Source organism: Salmo salar, chromosome ssa09 (assembly GCF_905237065.1).
Source record: "Salmo salar chromosome ssa09, Ssal_v3.1, whole genome shotgun sequence".
Lineage (NCBI taxonomy): Eukaryota > Metazoa > Chordata > Actinopteri > Salmoniformes > Salmonidae > Salmo > Salmo salar.
Window position 1 is genome coordinate 114,178,819 of NC_059450.1, and position 19,663 is coordinate 114,198,481.

At 47.7% G+C, this 19,663-nt stretch overlaps 1 protein-coding gene across 1 annotated transcript in view; it reads right to left on the reverse strand.

Annotated features, from left to right (window-relative positions):
• Positions 1 to 16,092, reverse strand: part of LOC106612477 (lysine (K)-specific methyltransferase 2A) — a 39,977-nt gene extending 23,885 nt beyond the window's left edge. Inside the window, exons 1-10 of the mRNA XM_045687003.1 lie at positions 15,826 to 16,092; positions 6,876 to 6,948; positions 3,152 to 6,510; positions 2,221 to 2,398; positions 1,751 to 1,985; positions 1,574 to 1,638; positions 1,409 to 1,481; positions 916 to 1,367; positions 627 to 706; positions 241 to 483 (exon numbers count right to left, since the gene is read on the reverse strand). Coding sequence (XP_045542959.1) covers positions 241 to 483; positions 627 to 706; positions 916 to 1,367; positions 1,409 to 1,481; positions 1,574 to 1,638; positions 1,751 to 1,985; positions 2,221 to 2,398; positions 3,152 to 6,510; positions 6,876 to 6,948; positions 15,826 to 16,071 — 5,004 coding nt within the window. The 5' untranslated portion in view covers positions 16,072 to 16,092. The remainder of the gene's footprint in view (positions 1 to 240; positions 484 to 626; positions 707 to 915; positions 1,368 to 1,408; positions 1,482 to 1,573; positions 1,639 to 1,750; positions 1,986 to 2,220; positions 2,399 to 3,151; positions 6,511 to 6,875; positions 6,949 to 15,825) is intronic.
• Between the last annotated feature and the right edge of the window lie 3,571 nt (positions 16,093 to 19,663).

A 19,663-nucleotide genomic window follows, 5' to 3' on the forward strand; every position in this document is an offset into this window, starting at 1 on the left:
TTGAAGTGGACCCGCTGGTGCTGTCCGGTACAACCCTATGATAGACTAGCGGCATGTCCAGGGGGGTGTTCCATCATGTTGTTAGACGAGTTGCTCACTTTATGAAATTCTTATTTTGAAATACAAAGAAGTGCTCCTTTTCCCTCATTTTGAGAGCAAGGCCAGCCTATTCTCACCTTTGTTATGTGTGAGTGAGAGGTTGTGCACAGGAGTAGAGAGAAAGAGGCTCTCGTGACTCACCTCGACGTTGCCACTGCTGGCACAGAGGAAGCAGACGACCCGTGGAGTGATTGGCACGGAGGTGAGGAGGCTGAGGCCGCCCGTGGCCCACACGTTTTCCACATCATGGTCCTTCTTAAAATCTACTCTGATTCTGTGCACTCCGTCGCTGGGCACTTTCTGCTTGGCGGTGCCCCCAGTCGAGGGAGTGCTCAGCAAGTTTAAAGTACTGCTCTCAGGTTTGGTGGCCAACGGCTTCTGCTGCTAGGGAGAGGGGTCAGGGATGAAGGCCAAGGGAGCATGCAATGGGACTTATGGAATATAAATTGTATATAATTTTATTGTCCATCCAAAGATAGACATTTGCCTTTGGCATCGCCTTACAAAAAGGGAACTGCAGAACATACCTTCTCTTTTGGTTTGGTGGGTTTAGGTTGTGGCGGGACAGAGCGAGGAGTTGGTTTCTTCATTTGCTTCCCATCGGGTGCTGAGGGGACACAGGTTATAAGAGTACCAACAATAGCTATTATGCTATTTAGAGCAAATCAGTGCTTTTCAGAGAAATGCAATTATATTATTTCATAGTGTTAACAGCAGGATATACTAGTGTGCAAGGGAAAATACACTGGAAAACAGCTATTTTCTAGCTATTTCACAAAGGGGTAATTCTAACCATTACAATATGGCTCCTCCTACCTGTGTCGGTGATGGGTGGGGCCAAGCACTGCTGCTGGGGCTTCCTCTTGGCTTCTGTGGGTGGAGACTTGGGAGCCCCTCCTCCCTCCTTTTTTTGCAGGCCCCTGGGTGGGCTGGGGCCTCTGCTGCGCAGGCTGGGGTGTTGGTGGGGAGGGGGAGCTCTGGAGCGAGGAGGACGACGACGACGACGACGAGGAAGAGAAAGGGGAGGAGGGAGGGGTGGGCTGCTGCGGCTTGCGTTCCTTCCTACTCGCAGCACCCGTGGGTGCAGTTGCAGGATGTTTCTGGTCTTGCCCAAGGGCGGTGACGCAGCTGGGGGTCTGGGGGGACTGGTCGTTTGGGGGGGTAGGATTCTCGGCTGGGGGGGACTGCAACTGTGGCAGCGGCTGTTTTTGCTTCTCCTCACCTGGCTTCGGGGGAGGGGTTTCACTCTTTTTGTGAGGGGGCTCCTCCTTCAAAGGGGGCGGGGCTGGTTTGAGACTAGGCTCAGCGCTTGTTGGGTCCTTGACGGGGTGTAGCGCCTCCTTTTTTTCTGACAGTTTGTTCTTCTTCTTGTCTTTTTTTGCCTAAAAATACAAATTATGCAATCCCGTCAATTACACTGAGAACTGAAGACATTGTGGTTTTATGGAAAAAGGCTTTATTAAAAGACACTGACCTTTCCCTTGCTTCGGGAGAAAAATCTTGGAAGGCATCCACTGCAAGTTCTGACACTTTCGGACCCTGTGACATACACGCATACAGTCAGTCACATATTTAAACATTGTGGCGTTAAATGAGTGCGACTGCGAAACCGCTCAACTCGGGGTGAACATAATGGGATTGTCATACTTACTTGCAACACTGCTTCTTGATATTGCGGCCCCCGAACTTGGGCTTGTCCAGGCAGTTGGTGCAGACTCCACAGTCCTCAGGGACCTGGCAGCCGGGACACTGCCCGCAGCGCCGCGACCGCCGCCCCTTCCTGGGCACCGCCCCTCCCTCCTGGATAGTCTTGGTGTGCCTCATCACAGGCTTGATGGGAGGGGACTGGGGCTCTGCCTCTTCCGAGCCCGCCACTGAAGATTTGTCTACGGGGGGGGGCATTTGCAGCACAATATGGTGACTACTCAAAAGGTCCCAATTGGAAATCACTCTTGTAACGACATGCCAGGCCAGGAACATATGAAACAGAATAAGATATGGCCCTTACCCTCAAACGCCAAGACTTCGTTGATGTGTTCGGGGAGCATTTGAGTATGCGAGTGGGTCATACTTCATTACAAATATTCAAAAGGGGACGTGCCCGTTTAACACGGATCTCACCATCATTCCCCATGGAAGACAGGATCTTCTCTCTCTCCTCCCACGGCAAGGCACTGAGGGTGGGCATGTCGTCGGGGAACACGGCCCGGTTGCGGCCCAGGGCCACAGCGGCGCGCCGACACACGTGCTTGATGCGCGGCCCTCGCACCGACGTCTCCGAAGAGTCGCTCTCTTGGCTCTGGCAGAGCAAAGCCAACGATATCAATACAGTATAACTTAACTTGATCGAGATGAGGTGCCCAAATTCTGGGACTGTGTATTTCAAGTAAAACATTTTTAAGACATCTATATTAACTCTTATAAATCAGTCTCTGAAGGGGCAACTCTAATAGGGTCGTGTCATGGGAAAGGAAACAAAATATGAAGCAGACTTAGTTGAAGCAAAACACACAGCCTACTGTTATCACCCAGTGACATTTGTTAATTTTCCAAGCTATAGCCCATCATACAATATTTTACATACAGCAGGTTATTAAAAGGACTGTAGAGTTCAGTCTGCTTCAAATGTATTTTTGTGTGGTGAAAAAAAAAAAAAGACAAAAAAAAATAATCAGGTATCACCATACTGGTATCGTGACAGCTCTAATCTGTAAACCATCTTTCTCTAGGCCCTCTTCCCTCGACAGATACACATCTTTGTTTTCTGAAGGAGAGTACTTTAACAGAATTTGTGCACGGCTGTCTGCATAATGTACAAGGTGGCTTGGCAGAATTCCCCTTGTATAACCCCCTTTCAGGGAGATTCCAGCTATCAAGTTTCAGTCTGTGTTCAAAACACTCGCAATGCTATTTATGGCAGCAAAGATTGTCAGAATCATGTCAAATGATTTTATCGTGGTTATGTTGAGACAGCGATGAGACAAAACAAACCAACAGAAATAGCTTAGTCAGTGAAGGGGAGAGGAGCAGGGGGAGAAAGAGGGGAACTAACCTGAACTTTAGGATGGTCTGGAGACTTCAGCGACTTGCTCTTCTCGATCTTGAACAACTGCGCTTTGGCCTTCTTCAGCAGGCCCGCCACCCGCTTGTCGGCCACAGGCAGCTTCTCGACGTGCGCCAGCATGGAACCCAGTGACGGGGCAGCCAGGGGCTTCTTGCTGCCGGTCTGCCCCAGGGGAAGGCCTGTCTGCTGCGCAGGGGGACTTGTTTTCTCCTTCTCCCCAGGCTCAGCCTCTGGCCCCCTCTCCAAGGGCCGGGTCTTTTTGGAGAGGCGGCCCTTGGTCAAGATAAGGGGAATAGAGGAGTGAACTGCAGCCCTGTCTACAGGTGCAGTCTCTGTACCCGAGTCTACAGACACAGACTTCTTCCTCCCAGGTGTCTTTTTAGGAGCGATGGAAGTCAGAGACTCCTCCCCGTCCCTCCCCTCCACGGCAAACAGGCTGGAGGTCGTATTAGGAGAGGCGTCTGGAGTGGACGCCTTCCCTCTCCTCTCCCAATCTTTTCTACCTTCCCTTTTGTTCTCCTTCTCAGTCTCCCTTTCCATCTCCTTGACAGGAGCCGAGTCCCGGGAAGCCGAGGTGCTCCTCTCTCTCCCCCCTTTCCCGGCACCGCGGCCCGTCTCCTGGGGGCTTGAAGTGAAGAGGGGGAAGAGTTGGGAAGAGGCGGAGTTGCCGCCCGTACCGCCACAAAGGCTCCCGGCTGCTCTGTGTCCATCGGAGGAGGAAGGCCCGTGTGAGGAGAGGCCCAGGGGGCCCGGTGAGAAGGTACTGAAAGGGGCAGGTGTTAAGGCACTAGTGGGCAGAGAGCTGGAGGAGCTACAGGTGCTGCTGGCACCAGTGGAGACAGAGCCTGTCAGCAGACACAGTTCAGAGGGGGCCTTTCCTGGCGGGGCCCCTGGCTGGCTGCTCCGCGTAGTCATGGAGTGTGAGGGAGACCGGGGCTGACCACGGAGGGGTCCCAGGGTCTTCCTCCTCCTGCGTCTCACCGACCGGCCCGACTTGGGGGAGGACTGGAGGGGGGACAGCGATCCCGGGCTGCTCCCCGATGACGACTGCAGGGTGACCGACTCAAAGATGCGCGAGTGCGCCTCGCTGGGAGTAAAGCGTGGGGCACGCAGCAGCGGGCTGCGCTTTTGGAGCGGTGACTCGAAGCAGGACGAGGGGTGCTGCTGGTGGTGGTGGTGGTGCAGTGGGGAGAACAGGCGGGTGCCCGCCCCGGACCCACCGCCACTGCCTGGCGCAGGGTAACCCGCTGGAGCAACCCCCCCGGCACCATGGGGCATTAGACCTACGTCTTGGGCCGTGAGAGGGGGAGGGCGGAAATTGTCGAAGATGGGCTTGCGGATAAGGCCCTCCTTGGCGTACTTAGCGGAGGAGAAGTACTGCTGCTCGGTGCGAGACCGTGATGTCCAGCGGAAGGTGGGCTCTCTCAAGATGGATCTTCGCTTGTCCTGCAGGCTGGAGAGCACCAATGACGGGCCTTGGAGAAACGGGTGGGGCAGGATCCAAGGGGAGTGGGGGTGATGCTCCGCCGTAATGGAGCCTGACTGGGCCTGCTGGGGGGGGCTAAGGAGAGGGGGAGGTGGGGGGGACGAGGACGAGGAAGCGGCGGAGGCAGCCTGTTGAGAGTTGGACATCAACACTCCTGTGGCTGGACTGATGATGGCCTTCTTCCCTCCGGTGGCCAGGCTGCCTCTTCCCCTTGCCCCAAGGCTGCCCCTGCCCACACCCTGTCCTCTGCGGCCCCGCCGGCCCCTCTCGATCAGCACCCGCTGCTCCGGCTCCGACAGCGGCCTGGAGGTGTGCAGCAAGTCCCCCTCCCTCTCTCCCTGGGAGGACGGGGAGTGGTCTCGCTCAGACAGGGCCTGAGTGCCCTCCGAAGCCTGGGAGTCGCACGACGAGTCGTCCAGGCTGGGGCTGCTGGAGCGGGACGACTCGCCCGACGAGAGCTGGGAGGAGTGCTGGGACATGGCGCTGGAGCCACACGAGGCGGCGCTGCTGCTGAAGCGCCCGTTGCTGGTGCTGTTGTTGCAGCGGTTGTTGAGCAGACTGGCCGCCACGGCCGTAGCACTACTGGCTGCGATGGCGGCGGGGGGAGGGAGGGTGTCGATCGGAGCTGCGGTCACGGCTGTAGCAGCGGCGGTAGTAACTGCAGCTGTAGACGCCCGCATGGGGGAGGAGGCCGAGGCGGGCTGGGGGGCAGCGACAGGGGGCGGGACAGCATCAAACCGTGCCATTTTCATGTGGGGATGAGGGGCCCCGAAGCTGCCCTCGTCCTCGATGAAGCGCTTTGGGGTTTTGATGATGCGCAGTGAGACTGTGCTCACCACGGGCATGATGAACTGCCTGATGTTCTTCAGCTGCGTTCTCCTCCTCTTCCGGATGCCTGCCTCCATGCCTGCCCCCCCCTGGCTTCCTATGGCCACCGCCTCCTTCTCTAACAGTTTCTTTTTCTGCGCACCTTTCTTGGCGCGCTGCAGCAGCTGCTTGGCGATTGCAGCGTCAGTGCGTTTGGAGGGGGGAACGATCCGCACGGGCTTGACGTGGCGAGGGCTGGTTCTCAGGTTCAGCGGCCTGCCCAGCTTGGAAGGAGAGGATGCGGCGAGAGGGCTGGAGGGCGGGGAGGAGCTGTGGATGTCAGGGCTGTCGTCCTCCTCAGCAACGTGGGACGCCCTAAGCTTAGACTGCTGTTGAGGAGTGTGGGGGTCTCTATTTCTGTCCCGGCGGACCCTGAAGGCCTTTTGTTTGGTTTCATCTGAACCAGAGGCCTGGGCAGCAGCGGCGGCAGCCTCGGCTTTGAGGCGCTCGGCAGAGGGAGGCCGTCCTCGTCTGCGCCGAGGCACGCCGGGCACCGGCACACATTTCCTGGCGATGGCCTTGAGCCGCGACTTGAGCGGGCTCAGTTTGACCTCGCGCAGCCGCTTCAGTTTGGTGAACTTGGACACGCGGCTCACTTTGGGAGGCTTGGCCTCTGTGTCGTGCTGCTGCTGCACGGAGCCCAGGGGCGTTCTCTTTGTGGCCTTCCTCTCCTTCCCGTCCTCGGCCCTGTCCTTGCGATGTGCAGCTGTGGAGCCATGCTCCTGCCCCACCTGCCTGCTGTCATTGTTGTTGGCTGCATGGCTGCGGGCCTCCCAACTCCTCTGTGTGACAGAGGCTGGAGGACGGCCTCTCCTCTTCTCTCCGGAGCCAGGCGGCCTCCCGGGCAGCCGCTTGGCCTTCTCCGCAAGCGGTTCCTGGCCCTCAGGTTTCCCCAAGGCAGGCGAAGGGGAAGGGCCGGCGCCTGCGGCCCCTTTCTGTGCAGTCAGGGCCCGTGGGGGTCGGCCTCTGGGCTTCTTCTCCTGCGTGGGAGTAACTGGTATAAAACAGAGAAACAGAATGGGTTTCAAATAAGTGGGGCTGAACTACAAAACACTACTTCTAATATTTGAGAGAGAACAAGATACTGATTGTGATTGTGTGCGTGTACACACAAAACTATGTGAAGACCTTCCACTAGATATTGGAACATTGCTGCAGGGACTTGCTTCCATGCAGCCACAAGAGCCTTAGTGAGGCCGGGCACGAATGTTGGGCGATTAGGCCTAGCTCGCATTCGGCGTTCCAATTAATCCCAAAGGTGTTCGATGAGGTTGAGGTCATGGCTCTTTGGAATGAGATGGACGAGCAGGTGTCCCCATACTTCTGGTCATATAGTGTACATAAATAAAATCATCTCACCTGCCAACGTCCTTGACGGACTCTGTTTTCGTCGGTGTTCACTGACTGTACCAAACCCTCCAAATGCTCCTTCCTATGGAGGGAAAATACAAGAAACACATGAAATATGGCCAAAATGTTTTCTGAAATACTTCAACCGAATAAAAGAATGAATGTATTTACAGGTCAAAGTGAATAACAGATTCAGAATTCAAAGGCTCCATCCAAACCAATGTTCAGGCCTAGCTCTACACTTCAGTCATCCCATACTGAAACTACTCAAAACAAGGACAGAGTTCAGTCCCCTTGACAATAACGGTAGTCCACTCTCACTTTCGCCTGGCTGCTGACTCATTTCAGTTGGGTTCCAGTCATTTCGTTTCCCTATGCTTTCCAGATTTGGTGCCTAAAGCAGCTGGAGAAGACTCAGTCAGAACGCTAGACATTCTCAATTTGAAACTGTCCAACTCAGAGCTGAGTAACAGACGGTGCCGCCAAAACCTCAAGTCAGTCAAGCCTTTTCCTGTTTTAGGTGAATGCTAAGCTGATTAGTCACACCTCGGGTGAGAAAAAAAAAAAGCGCAGGGTCGGAAACTTTCCGGTAAATGTCTGGAATTTTTCCATGTGAAGCTAAGCCCAGGAATTTGGGGAATTTTGCTTAAATTCATCAAGAGTTAAGCTTACAGTGAACCTTTTTTGTGGGATACACAAGGCAATTCTAAGTCTTGCGGCATATTTTTGGTTAAACTATCCCCAATTCAATGGAATTGCAACCTTCTGCATGCACAGTGCATTCTTCCATCACATGTACAGCTGATTCTCAAGATCTTGCACACTAATGAGATGCTATTGAGCCCACAATACTACACTGTCTGAGCCAAGGACTACATGCTTTCTGGTAAGTTTTGATTACAATAGTGGGTGGGGTGAATACATTTTATATGACATACATGATTTCTTGTTAACTAGTAAATGGTAGCCTACAGCAAAGTGTGTTTAAATCATTTCTAACAATTTCTGCTAGTTAGTTTTTGCTACCATGTGGGTTTTAGCTTGCTTGAGCCTGCTAACTGGGGAGTGTTAATGTACCTGTTTCCATACACGTTTCATTTTAAAACATTTCTCTTACAAAGGAGTTGTTTAATCTAACTGCTTAACGATTTATCTGTACATGGAATTGTATTTTTATTTATTTACAAAAAATATATAATCTTTACAGGAAAATGCCACGGGCACTGTCGGATGTGTGGAGACATTTCACTGCAGTTAATGTAGAAGGAAAAGCTGTGTACATTTGCAAATACTGTGACGAATCACGTGTGAAGAATGCAAAGATGCATAATCTGGCCAAGTGCATAAAGTTACCTCAGCACTCACAACCTCTGACAAAAGTCCCTCTTCTTCTATTCGATGTGAAAATGATGGTCCTCATGGAATCAGTAGTGTTTTTGACTCAATAGAGGAATGTAGACAGAGGAATGCTAATGAATGTCTTGCTCGAGCTGTATGCAACTGGTTCACCTCTGATGCTCACAGGCAATCTGTATTGGAAGAGATTTCTGAATGTTCTTCGCCCAGCATACACCCCTCCAACCAGACATGCTTTATCTACTCATTTGCTGGATGCAGAGTTCAAGTGAAGGTCAAAGTTGTCTGGCGAGTAATTTGTGTGGTTTGTCACCAAACTCAAAATATTTTAGCTTGGCATAGAGAAAAGATTTAGCAATTTTAGCTGAGAGAATCTGATAAATTACCTCTTAAAATTTTAATTATGTTTCTCCATAGATGGATGGCTAGCATTTTCACTATCCAGTAAGTTAATTTATCCTTCCAATTTCTCTGTTTTGCCTACTCCTGGCAGCCTGAAAGGAGATACAGCCTCTCAAATAAGCCTTTAGTGTTTTCCACAATAATGCTAGGGAAGTCTCTGTTGTCGTTGGTATCGAGGAAAAATGTAATTTGGTCTTAAAGATGTTCACAGAATGTTGGTTCTGTGTGGAGCTGAGGATTCAACCTCCAGACCCTCTCGTTTGGTACGATGTCACCCAACCTGTATAAAAGACACCTGAGAGACAGAAATCTTTCTGATTGAGAGGGGGTGAAATACTTATTTCCCTCATTAAAATGCAAATCAATTTATAACATTTTTGACATGCGTTTTTTCTGGATTTTTTTGTTATTCTGTCTCTCACTGTTCAAATAAACCAACCATTAAAATTATAGACTGATCATCTTTGTCAGTGGGCAAACGTACAAAATCAGCAGGGGATCAAATACTTTTTTCCCCTCACTGTATGATGGTCCTAGACAGTCATAAGGCTAGACCGATGTATTTAATGATGTCTATGGCACCGTTGAGCATGATTTGTTTTTCTTCACTTCCAGGAAGTCCCATCAGGGCACAAAGGTATCCTTAGCAGTAGCAGTTGCTAGGCTGCCTGACATCAGCTGCGATGTCACCCACTCAGTCATGTAATCTTTGAGAGGGCCTGATGGGACACATCTGACATAACACACACACTTAGCAGGGTACTTATTTTACTTTCCTCTAAAATGTTTCACTCTCTCCTAATGTTGAGGTAAGGCACAGTGAACGAGGCCATCTCTAGCTATAGGAGTTACCTGAAGGCAATAATTCCAAAGCTACCCAGACAGCATGTTAAACATGACTCAGTGAGGTCAGCAACATCCAATGGAGCTCTCAGTTGACTAGGCCTAGGCTGCACCTCAAACAGAACCATATTGCCTGTTTATTACACTACTTTTGACCAGGGCCCATAGGCCACTAGATAGGGAGCCATATGGTGCCCTCGTCTACAAGTGTACATGACCTAATCAGTGCAGTCTCTACAGTGGGATGTGTTATATGAGGATATAAAAACAAGTCACTCACAGCACCAGGAAGTGTGTCCTTGGATTGATTCAATTAAATATCTGCTCAATTGGAATTGGACAGAAATTGAATATTATTCTCTCTCCAGGACCCTACATTTGTAATTACATCTGGGCCACAGGATGAGTGCGTAACAGTAATTATAGATAAAGCAGATAAAACAGGAGGCAGACAGACTCAATGTCCTCCAACACCAAGGTGGGACCCCGCTCATCAAACTTACAGGCATTTTTCGGTTAACAGCAAACTTATTTTTATATAGCACAAGTATTGTTGTTTACGACTGTCAGTAATACTGACCATTAGACTTGGGCAACTGGGCAAGTTGAGAGGCCACAGATATCTCATACATGCATGTCAGAAAACACAAAGGCCTCAGATGCCCACCTTTGCATGCCACCGTAGCGAGGCCTTAACCCAACTAGCCACAGTCCATAAAGCATCCACAGCCAACCAACCCCGCAGGGCTGGTGAGATGATTAATATCTCAGAGTTCCTCTGGAAGTCTTTAGTGTCACTTCTCGTGGCGGAGGGGTGGGGGTGTGTCATTTCATAATCTTTATTTATAGCAGAATACGGGGCTGCAGTTTAAGTCCCTTCGGCCCCGTTTGTAGAGCAGCTGCTGTCTAGGAGTCCACACTACAGTCTTAACTCCAACCTGAATAGCACTGCCAACTTGTTAACGCCCCATATACTATTAATATTGTGATCAGACAACATTCAGTCAGCGGCAATTTCAGTTGGCATATAGCCTAGATTTCTGGTGATGACGACAAGTGTCGATAATTTGCAATATAGTAGCAGCCTCTAAGTCGCTCTGGATAAGAGCGTCTGCTAAATGACTTAAATGTAAATGTCTAATTTTGTTAATCATGTTGCCCTCTGATACCTGAATCTTTCAATCTAGCCATTTCTTACTTCAACTCTGACACTGATAGACTGTGCTACAGTTCATACAGGCAGCGTTTCTCAGGCAAGTTGCTATAGATGTTGGTTGGAGAGTGCTAAGGGGGCGGAACGTGACAAACGCGAGTAGCTCGATGACGTCACACACACGCTCCTCCTCCCTCCTCGTGAACCACACCGCAAGATGTAAACAGAGCCAAAACAGGAGAGGGAAGCAGGATGGGCAGAAAAGCAGGGTGTGTGTAGGGGGAGTAGCATCTTGACCACCTGGTACAGCAACTGAGCCTGTGCATGTTTCCAGGGGGACTGAGAGCATGAAAAGGGGATGAACACGCTCACACAGAAGCAATCAAAATCCCAATCTAAACAAGCCTCCCACTCCCCCATGCAGCCAGCCACGCGCTAGAGACGCACAAACTCGCTCCATGCCCACAGGCAGGCCGGGGAGAGCAGTGTGCTGCAAAACCAAAAGGGCCTATGGGCATGCTTGCAGGAAAGGGAGCCACCTGCTTCGACTAGGACAGGGGTGGCAGATAGCCTAGCGGTTAAGAACATTGGGCCAGTAACCAAAAGGTAGCTGGTTCGACTCCCCAAGCCGACTAGGTGAAAGATCTGTCTACGTGCTCTTGAGCAAGGCTCTAATTGCTCCTATAAGTCGCTCTGGATAAGAGCATCTACTAAATTAATAAAATGTAAAGTGTAGTAAACAAAGCAAGCAAGCCAGGGAGAGAAAGGGGATGAAAGGTAGCATGTATAACCTAGTCGGAAGGCTCTTGTTGGAAGAGGGTGACAAGAAAACCTTGTGTAGTGTACTCAGACTCTCCATATTTTCCTACCCCCTGCTTCCGTTCCTTTTCCATCCACAACATGCACATTTTAACCTACACTTCCACATCATGCATTGCCAAGTTTTTCCTCAGATAAGTTAAGACAGAGCAACAGGTCCGATTCATATTGGAGATGTTCATGTTTCGGTCTGCTAGTTGGGCCTGTCCCATGCAAGCGTAGAACCATCAGACCGGATGTAAAAGTGGTTTGAGGTATTCTGTTATGCATCACTAGTGCGTGGGTGTATATTGGCGAGGTGAGAAGCCCAATGACTGTTGTATAAAATCGGATGATAACCTGAAAAAAAATTAAACACCAGTGAGTGATGTTCAGCTAAAGGTTTATTAAAATGTATTCGTCTACTTTTAACAATTACTATAATTGTAAAGACCAGGCAAAGAAGAGAAGTCCCTGTAGTAGCTCCCTTTAAAAAGCAAGGTAAGTAAGAGTCACAGACGGCTGCTCTGCTCTTCAGGGCTGCTGATGATCCACACTCCCTGTAACCTCCACATCAAGTAAAACAACTGATCATTAACTCTCAGCCCTGGGATATAGAGAACCTCAAGTCCCCCTTTAATGACAAGCACTGTTAAGTTAAAACTAACTTTGATGCTTTCCTCATATACCTCAATTCCATGTGGTATAATCTTGTGAGACATCTGCCTTTTGCCTTAGACTGTCCTTGTACATCACTGCACTAACCTGGGACTGTGACGTTTAAACCCCAAGTCAGTGGAGAGAGACGTCAGAAAAAATATCATGTATGCCGAGATAAAACGTGCAAAGAAAGTTTAGAAATTGTGAATGTGGTCAGGGAATAAGATTACGATCACAGGGCGAACTCAATCTGTTTATTTAACAATTGAGATTGATGCAATGAATGTCGGGCAGGATAAAAATGGCATGATATTTTGTACTTCGCAACTGTATTATTTTATGCGGGCTATAAGACTAAATCCAACCAAAAAACTATAAATTAAAAATGGCCTTGAGTTGGGTATGGACAAATTGGCCTACTGATCATATTCTCATGATAGTAATTTGGAGCAGCCAAATTAATGGCTAGAGGCTTCACTACGATTTTCTATGGATACTCCACCCCTCCTTTGAATTTCAATTGGGGAGGAGATCGTACTGTATATGCCCTTCCGGTGACACATTCCTATCAAAGGGCCACTGGGGAATTCCTCTCAGATGGCTCTGGCCAATGACTGCAATGGTTGGTCTCGGAAGAATTCGAAGAACTCAAGAAAGAAGAGGAATTCTGAGTGTCCCACAAAAAGCTTGATATTAGTCTCTCTCGGGTGCCAAAACACTAGGTAAAAAAAACATTGGTTCACATTTGCCCACACACACCAAACACCTACAAGGAGATGGATCGATGGCTCATGTTCCCAACACCTGACTCCCACGGGGCAGGGAGAGGCAGCTCCAACCGGCACCCTAATAAAAACAAAGCTGAGAACACGCCTCCTGCGAGGTGCAATAAGGGACATAAAGTCTGGGGGACCAGCCCCGAACAGACACACAATTGACGGCTTTCTCACAGCTCTGAAAGCAGAGGCAAAAACCCTTTGGTCGCCTGCTAGAGCAGAATAAAGCCGTGGATGGGAGGGCCTGTGACTAATTCTCCTCCCAGCATAGTCCCTGGGGGAGGAAGCTTCGCTCTTCCCCTTTGATATCCGTGCCTGTGCTCTTTCAGCCATCTGCACTTCATGAAAGCTGGAATAAAAGCAGACAAAGCTCTGCCACATAAATAGGGCAAACACCTGCTGGACCCCTTCCGCCAAACACAAAATTTAGCAAAAACCAGTGGGGCAAAGCGTTCCGTTTGATAACATCTATTGAGCTGCACTTGTGTGAGGAATTGACATCGGTCTTAATCTGAGCCAAGAGAGAGACGGGTTCAATTCTAAGACAAAACGAAAGTGAGTCAGAATTCTTTTTTTGGGGGGGGGGGAAGAGAACAAATGTCCCCAAAAAGACAACTATGACAGATGGGCGCTTAAATAAACAACCATCATTTGGCTGGATCAATAAAATAAATTAATTTTTTAACACTAAATTCAATAGCCTACAAATGCTTCCATTTGAACAACAATGGTCTACAAGCCCTCTTTTGAGGGACCCCAAAAGGCTTGGCTAATATATTCCAAAGTGGCAGCTGTCAGAAGAAAAGTTGAGCTCAGACAGCCCCTGTGTGGCTGAAGTGGATATGGGTCTGCCTGGAAGGAGGGGCTCATTGTCCGGCTGCTCTGTGAGCTCAGCAGGCTGCAATGAGCCAGAACAATCCTGCCCAGGCGCAACATCCACTCTGAATGAAATCACAACGCTGTGTCTACAACTTCCATGAGCGGCAAGTTCCGCTGGGATTTTGGCCCTGTCCCACCGCATCCCAGATAGTGTGTTTCCCCCCCTCTTTGTGTGTCTTGGGATAGAAGGAGGGGGACATGTTGATCCCCCTTCCTAAAAAGTGTTAGCCCAGGCAGGGGGACTCATTTCCATAGCACTGGCCAACATCAAAGTAGATTATATTAACCTTTCGGGTAATCTACTATTGATGGTACGAGGTATACACACACACAGGGCAGAATCGGTGTTTCCAGTTTCACAATAGGTCTTATAAATGGCTCATTGAAATCACACACATGAGTAAAGGACTGGGGAACACTCAGAATATTATCTAAACATCAAACCTGAACAACACCAATAAGTACTCTAACATAACAGTACATCTTACAACGTTGATAAAGTGGCGAGTTAACCTCCATGTCCGATCTACAACACTAGGCTCTACTTCCACTGCACTGAACGCGTGCTCGTCATGAAAAAAGAAAGATGGTAGTTCGCTAAACCGAACACACCCCCACATCACAAGGTCCGTCAAAAGGCTCCTTATTGTAGCTTGCGAGCTCAGTCAGTACGAGAACGATGAAATGTGCAGTAACACGCATCAAACATATATGATACTGGCGAATCCTTCTCAAGCCACCCAAAAAAATGTAGTTCGCTTGCTCGTCATCATATGTCCACAATTCCGACATTATTTTGGTACTACGCACTGTGTGTAGAAGGGGGAAAAACATGTCCACCTCCCATTTTCCTATGTATCAGCGATAGCTAGTTACGCGTAGTAAGTGCGTAGCATGGTAGAGGTTCATGAGCTAAACACTTAGCCAAATGTGCGAGTTCTACTACAAGCTAAATCCATCACCTAGCAAGCTAAACACACCATTAGTCAAACCCAACTCGCTAATAACGTCATTTCCAACTAGCGTCTACCTAGCAACTTTAGATGCGTGGATCAAGGCAGAAAGATGAATAAAAGCTAGCTAGCTGATCATTTAGGCAAGGTTAGCCAACATTAGCATTATGCACTGACACCTCGCAGCAAGCTAGTGACAACGGTAGCTTCTTGAACTCTTCAATATCGGCGTTTAATGCTAACTAATGCTTGTAAAATTGTGGTTGTAACGTTAGTACGCTAGGGCAATTCAAACGAGTTGAGTATAAATAACATTTGCTAGCCAGATGCCTTAGCAAGTATCAAAAACATGAAGTTCAGGTTCCTTGTCCTCCCCAAGTTGACATGTTTTGTTTTCAAACAGGAGCCTCGCTCGCTAACCGGGAGGTCCCATGCTACTGTAAATCAATGCAACACTAACATCACAGACAGCAAAAAAAACGGAAATAAACGTTAGTTAAATAACGATTAAGTTAGAAAGCTGTTAAGCTAGTTATACTGTAGCAAACTGGCTGGTAAGACCTCATTCTGAAGAGTTGATTGTGATACATGATGCTCTCTCTCTACAAGTCACCACCCCACAATTAAGCCAACGAACGATGGCTTAGCTTTATATCCCATCCTTACATTTTAGCCTCTGTGGCAATATTGGACAACCAGGGACTCAATTTATTCACTTTGGCCAAATTGTGGCTAGAAAGTGAGCAGGCTACTTTTAACTCTTTGCAACATCAGCACCGTTGGTGCTACTCGGCTAACTAACGTTACTAATCCTACATGGGCATCCTTGTTGTGACTTGTGTGGTTCATCACTGTAAAATGGGTAGTAACAGCAGCACATGGATTGAAGCATGTTGATAGGCTTGATACCAAGTGTGGGGATGAAGGCCAAACAAAAAGTTAGCTTATTGGCGTTGACAAGTTAGGTCACACTCCTAACACCGAATACAGAGGCAGCATCATCCGACTCCTTGGTACTAACGTTACTGTTTAACATTGCTAGTGAGTGTGGGCACTTAATGTTACCTTCCTCCTTGAAGCTATTTAACGTTAACAAGTTAGCTAACAACCAACCACAATCAAGTTGGTGTTTCGCTTACCTCCCCGCTGCTTGAACCACTCGACTCCCCAAAAACATCCCGAAATGTCTGCAGGTTGCAACCGATAGCAGATGAGACCTGTAACGCTGCATCAAAGCCGGGCCCGAGCCCAGCCGTGTTCGGGTGGGTCCCAGTGCCACTTCGGAGGGAGGCCGTGACCCGGATTCGGCCCGCTCTCCTCCCGGTGCCTAAGTTGCTGCTCCCTCCGGGCCGAGCGGGGAACCGCCACCGACAGCTGTGCGCCATTTTACACTATGCCTGTCTGCCCTAAGATCAGAGAACTCAGTGGGCGTGGCCCTGAACCAGCATTTCGCATAACCCCCAGCCACTCACCAACGTGAAAAACATCCGTAACCATGTTGCGGGGTGGGCATAAAGTGGCCCCGAATACGCATTTCTTCAATGTTCCTAGTCAATCAGTTTATAGCCAAAGCTTAACTAAACAGGTTCCAGGGCCGTGCCGGAAAAACACATAACAGTTCTAAACTACTGACGCTTGATCCATCTCAACAATCGGATTAAATTATTGAATACTTATTGACTCAAGACATTTCGGCGCATTAATTTGTTTAAAAAAAATATATATATGCCACTTTGACATTATGGGGTATTGTGTGTAGGTCAGTGCCACAAAAAAAATTAATGTAATTAATTTTAAATTCAGGCTGTAACACAACAAAATATGGAAAAATTCAAGGCGTGTGAATACTTTCTGAAGGCACTGTACCGCGTGCCGTAGCAACGAGAACAGTCGATGTCAAATATTCAGTAGGGATTTCATCATAACCAATACAATGAACAATCAATCCAGTCAATGTATTTGCTCATAATAGAAAAGTCCACAATATTTTCGAAAGAGGTGCCATACCTACCATACCTGGCAAATAACTAGAAACAAAGGGGCAATTGCAACGAACAACAAATTATATGGTTTATGTTTAAGATCATATCCAACAAATCAACGAGGGTTCAATTAATCTCGCCCGGGCGCCCGTGTAGGCTGTTTTGAACCGGCTAAAAGTTTATTGCGTTCGATTTGGAACCGGCCTGCCTCTCGGGCGTGAGTCAGGTGCCCCTGGCAGACTTGTTCCTAAAACATGGTTGCTCTTGAGCAATAAACATTCACGTGTGCATGGTCTGGGCATACAGTGTCAAGAAAACGTATGTGAACCCTTTGGAAATACATGGATTTCTGCACAAGTTGGTCATACATTTTGAACTGATCTTCATCTAGGTCACAACAATAGACAAACAGTCTGCTTAAACTAATAACACTCAAACAATTATACGTTTTCATGTCTTTATTGAACACACAGTGTAAACATTCACAGTTTAGGGTGGACAAAGTGTGAACCCTTGGACTTAATAACTGGTTGACCCTCCTTTGGCAGCAATAACATCAACCAAATGTTTTCCGTAGTTGTGGATCAGACCTGCACAATGGTCAGGAGGAAATTTGGGACATTTCTATTTACAAAGCTGTTTCAGTTCAGCAATATTCTTGGGATGTCTGGTGTGAACTGTTCTCTTGGTCATGCCACAGCATCTCAATCAGGTTTAGGTTGGGACTCTGACTGGGCAACTCCAGAAGGCTTATTTTCTTCTGTTGAAGACATTCTGTTGTTGATATACTTCTGTGTTTTGGGTCGTTGTCCTGTTGCATCACCCAATTTCTGTTGAACTTCAATTGGCAGACAAATAGCCTAACATTCTCTGGCAAATTGTCTTGATAAACTTGGGAATGCTGTGCTCTTGCAAACATTTTTGCAGGACGGCCCCTCCTAGGGAGAGTAGCAACAGTGCTGAACTTTCTCCATTTATAGACAATTTGTCTTACCGTGGACTGATGAACATCAACGCTTTTAGAGATACTTTTGTAACCCTTTCCAGCTTTATGCAAGTCAACAATTCTAAATCTTAGGTCTTCTGAGATCAATTTGTTTGAGGCATGGTTCACAATGCTTCTTGTGAATAGCAAACTCAAATTTTGTGTGTTTTTTATAGGGCAAGGCAGTTCTAACCAACATCCCGAACCTTGTCTCATTGATTGGACTCCAGGTTAGCTGACTCCCGACTCCAATTAGCTTTTAGAGAAGTCATTAGCCTAGGGGTTCACATACTTTTTCCAACCTACACTGTTAATTTTTTTATTATGTATTCAATATCGACAAGAAAAATACAATAATTTGTGTGTTATTAGTTGAAGCACACTATGTTTGTCTTTTGTTGTGACTTAGATGATCAGATCAAATTTGATGACCAATTTATGCAGAAATCCCGGTAATTACAAAGGGTTCACATACTTTTTCTTGCCACTGTAAATGCATATAAATCAGTGAAGGATATTCATATTGTAACACAATTTGGTACACATGATGCTAACGCTGTCAAGACTCAACATTCATATGGACCTCACGGTGGCGATATAATGGGCACATGTTTATATCTCTTGATTTGTTTGATTCAGAGAGCTGACAATTGGCACACATGCTCAGGGATATGTCTAGCTAACCCACGCGATATCTCAGACACCACTGGCCCCATTTTGACGAAACTTGGGTGAATGAAGGGTTTTGGCATAGAGATCCGTCATCTACAAAATTACACTGATTGGCCCAATGGGTGCACTGCATCATTCGTGGGGGATGACATGTTAACTGTTGCCTTGTAAAGGTTGATATGATCTTACACCACTTAAAATTGAAATCAACCCCTGATACTGTTTGCTAAAACCTGAAAGTGACCCACACTGTTCAGTGTTGATTTCCCATAGGGCCTCAGAAAATGGTTAAAACCAAGGTAATAGTGATCTTTGTAAAATTACACAAGACTCATGAGAAACTGAGTAATTTGGCTGGTCAAGTACACGCTTCAACACACACTTTTTTTATTGGTCGACATTTGTTTTCTATTCCAATTTGTGTACAGATACTGTCGAACAATAAAAAAGTGTGTGTAGAAGCGTATACTAGAACAACCAAATCACTAAATGGCTGTCCTTAGCTACTCTGAACAAAAATATAAACGCAACATGTAACAATTTCAAAGATTTGACTACGTTACAGTTCATAAAAGAAAATCACTCAATTTAATCAAATTCATTAGGCCCTAATCTATGGATTTCACATGACTGGGAATACAGATATGCATCTGTTGGTCACAGATACCTTACAAAAAAGGTAGAGGCGTGGATCAGAAAACCAGTCAGTATCTAGTGTGACCACCATTTGCTTCATGCAGCGTGACTTATCTCATTCGCATAAGAGTTGATCAGGCTGTCGGTTGTGGCCTGTGGAATGTTGTTCCACTTCTCTTCAATGGTTGTGCGATGTTGCTCTATGATGTTGCTGTATATTGTCAGGAACTGGAACACTCTGTCGTACATGTCAATACAGAGCATTCCAAACATGCTCAATGGGTGACATTTCTGGTGAGTATGCAGGTCAGGGAAGAACTGGGACATTTTCAGCTTCCAGGAACTGTGTACACATCCTTGCGACATGGGGCTGTGCATTATCATGCTAAAACATGTTGATAATGGCAGATGAATGGCACAGCAATGTGCCTTCAAATTGCCATTGATAAAATGCAATTGTGTTTATTGTCCTTAGCTTATGCCTACCCATACCATAACCCCACTGCCACCATCAAGCACTCTGTTCACAACATTGACATAAGCAAACTGCTCGTCAACACACTGCCATACAAGCTGTCTGCCATCTACCTGATACAGTTGAAACCGGGATTTATCTCTGAAGAGCACACTTCTCCAGTGAAGTCGGTTACGACTCCAAACTGCAGTCAGGTCAAGACCCTGGTGAGGATGACAAGCACCCAG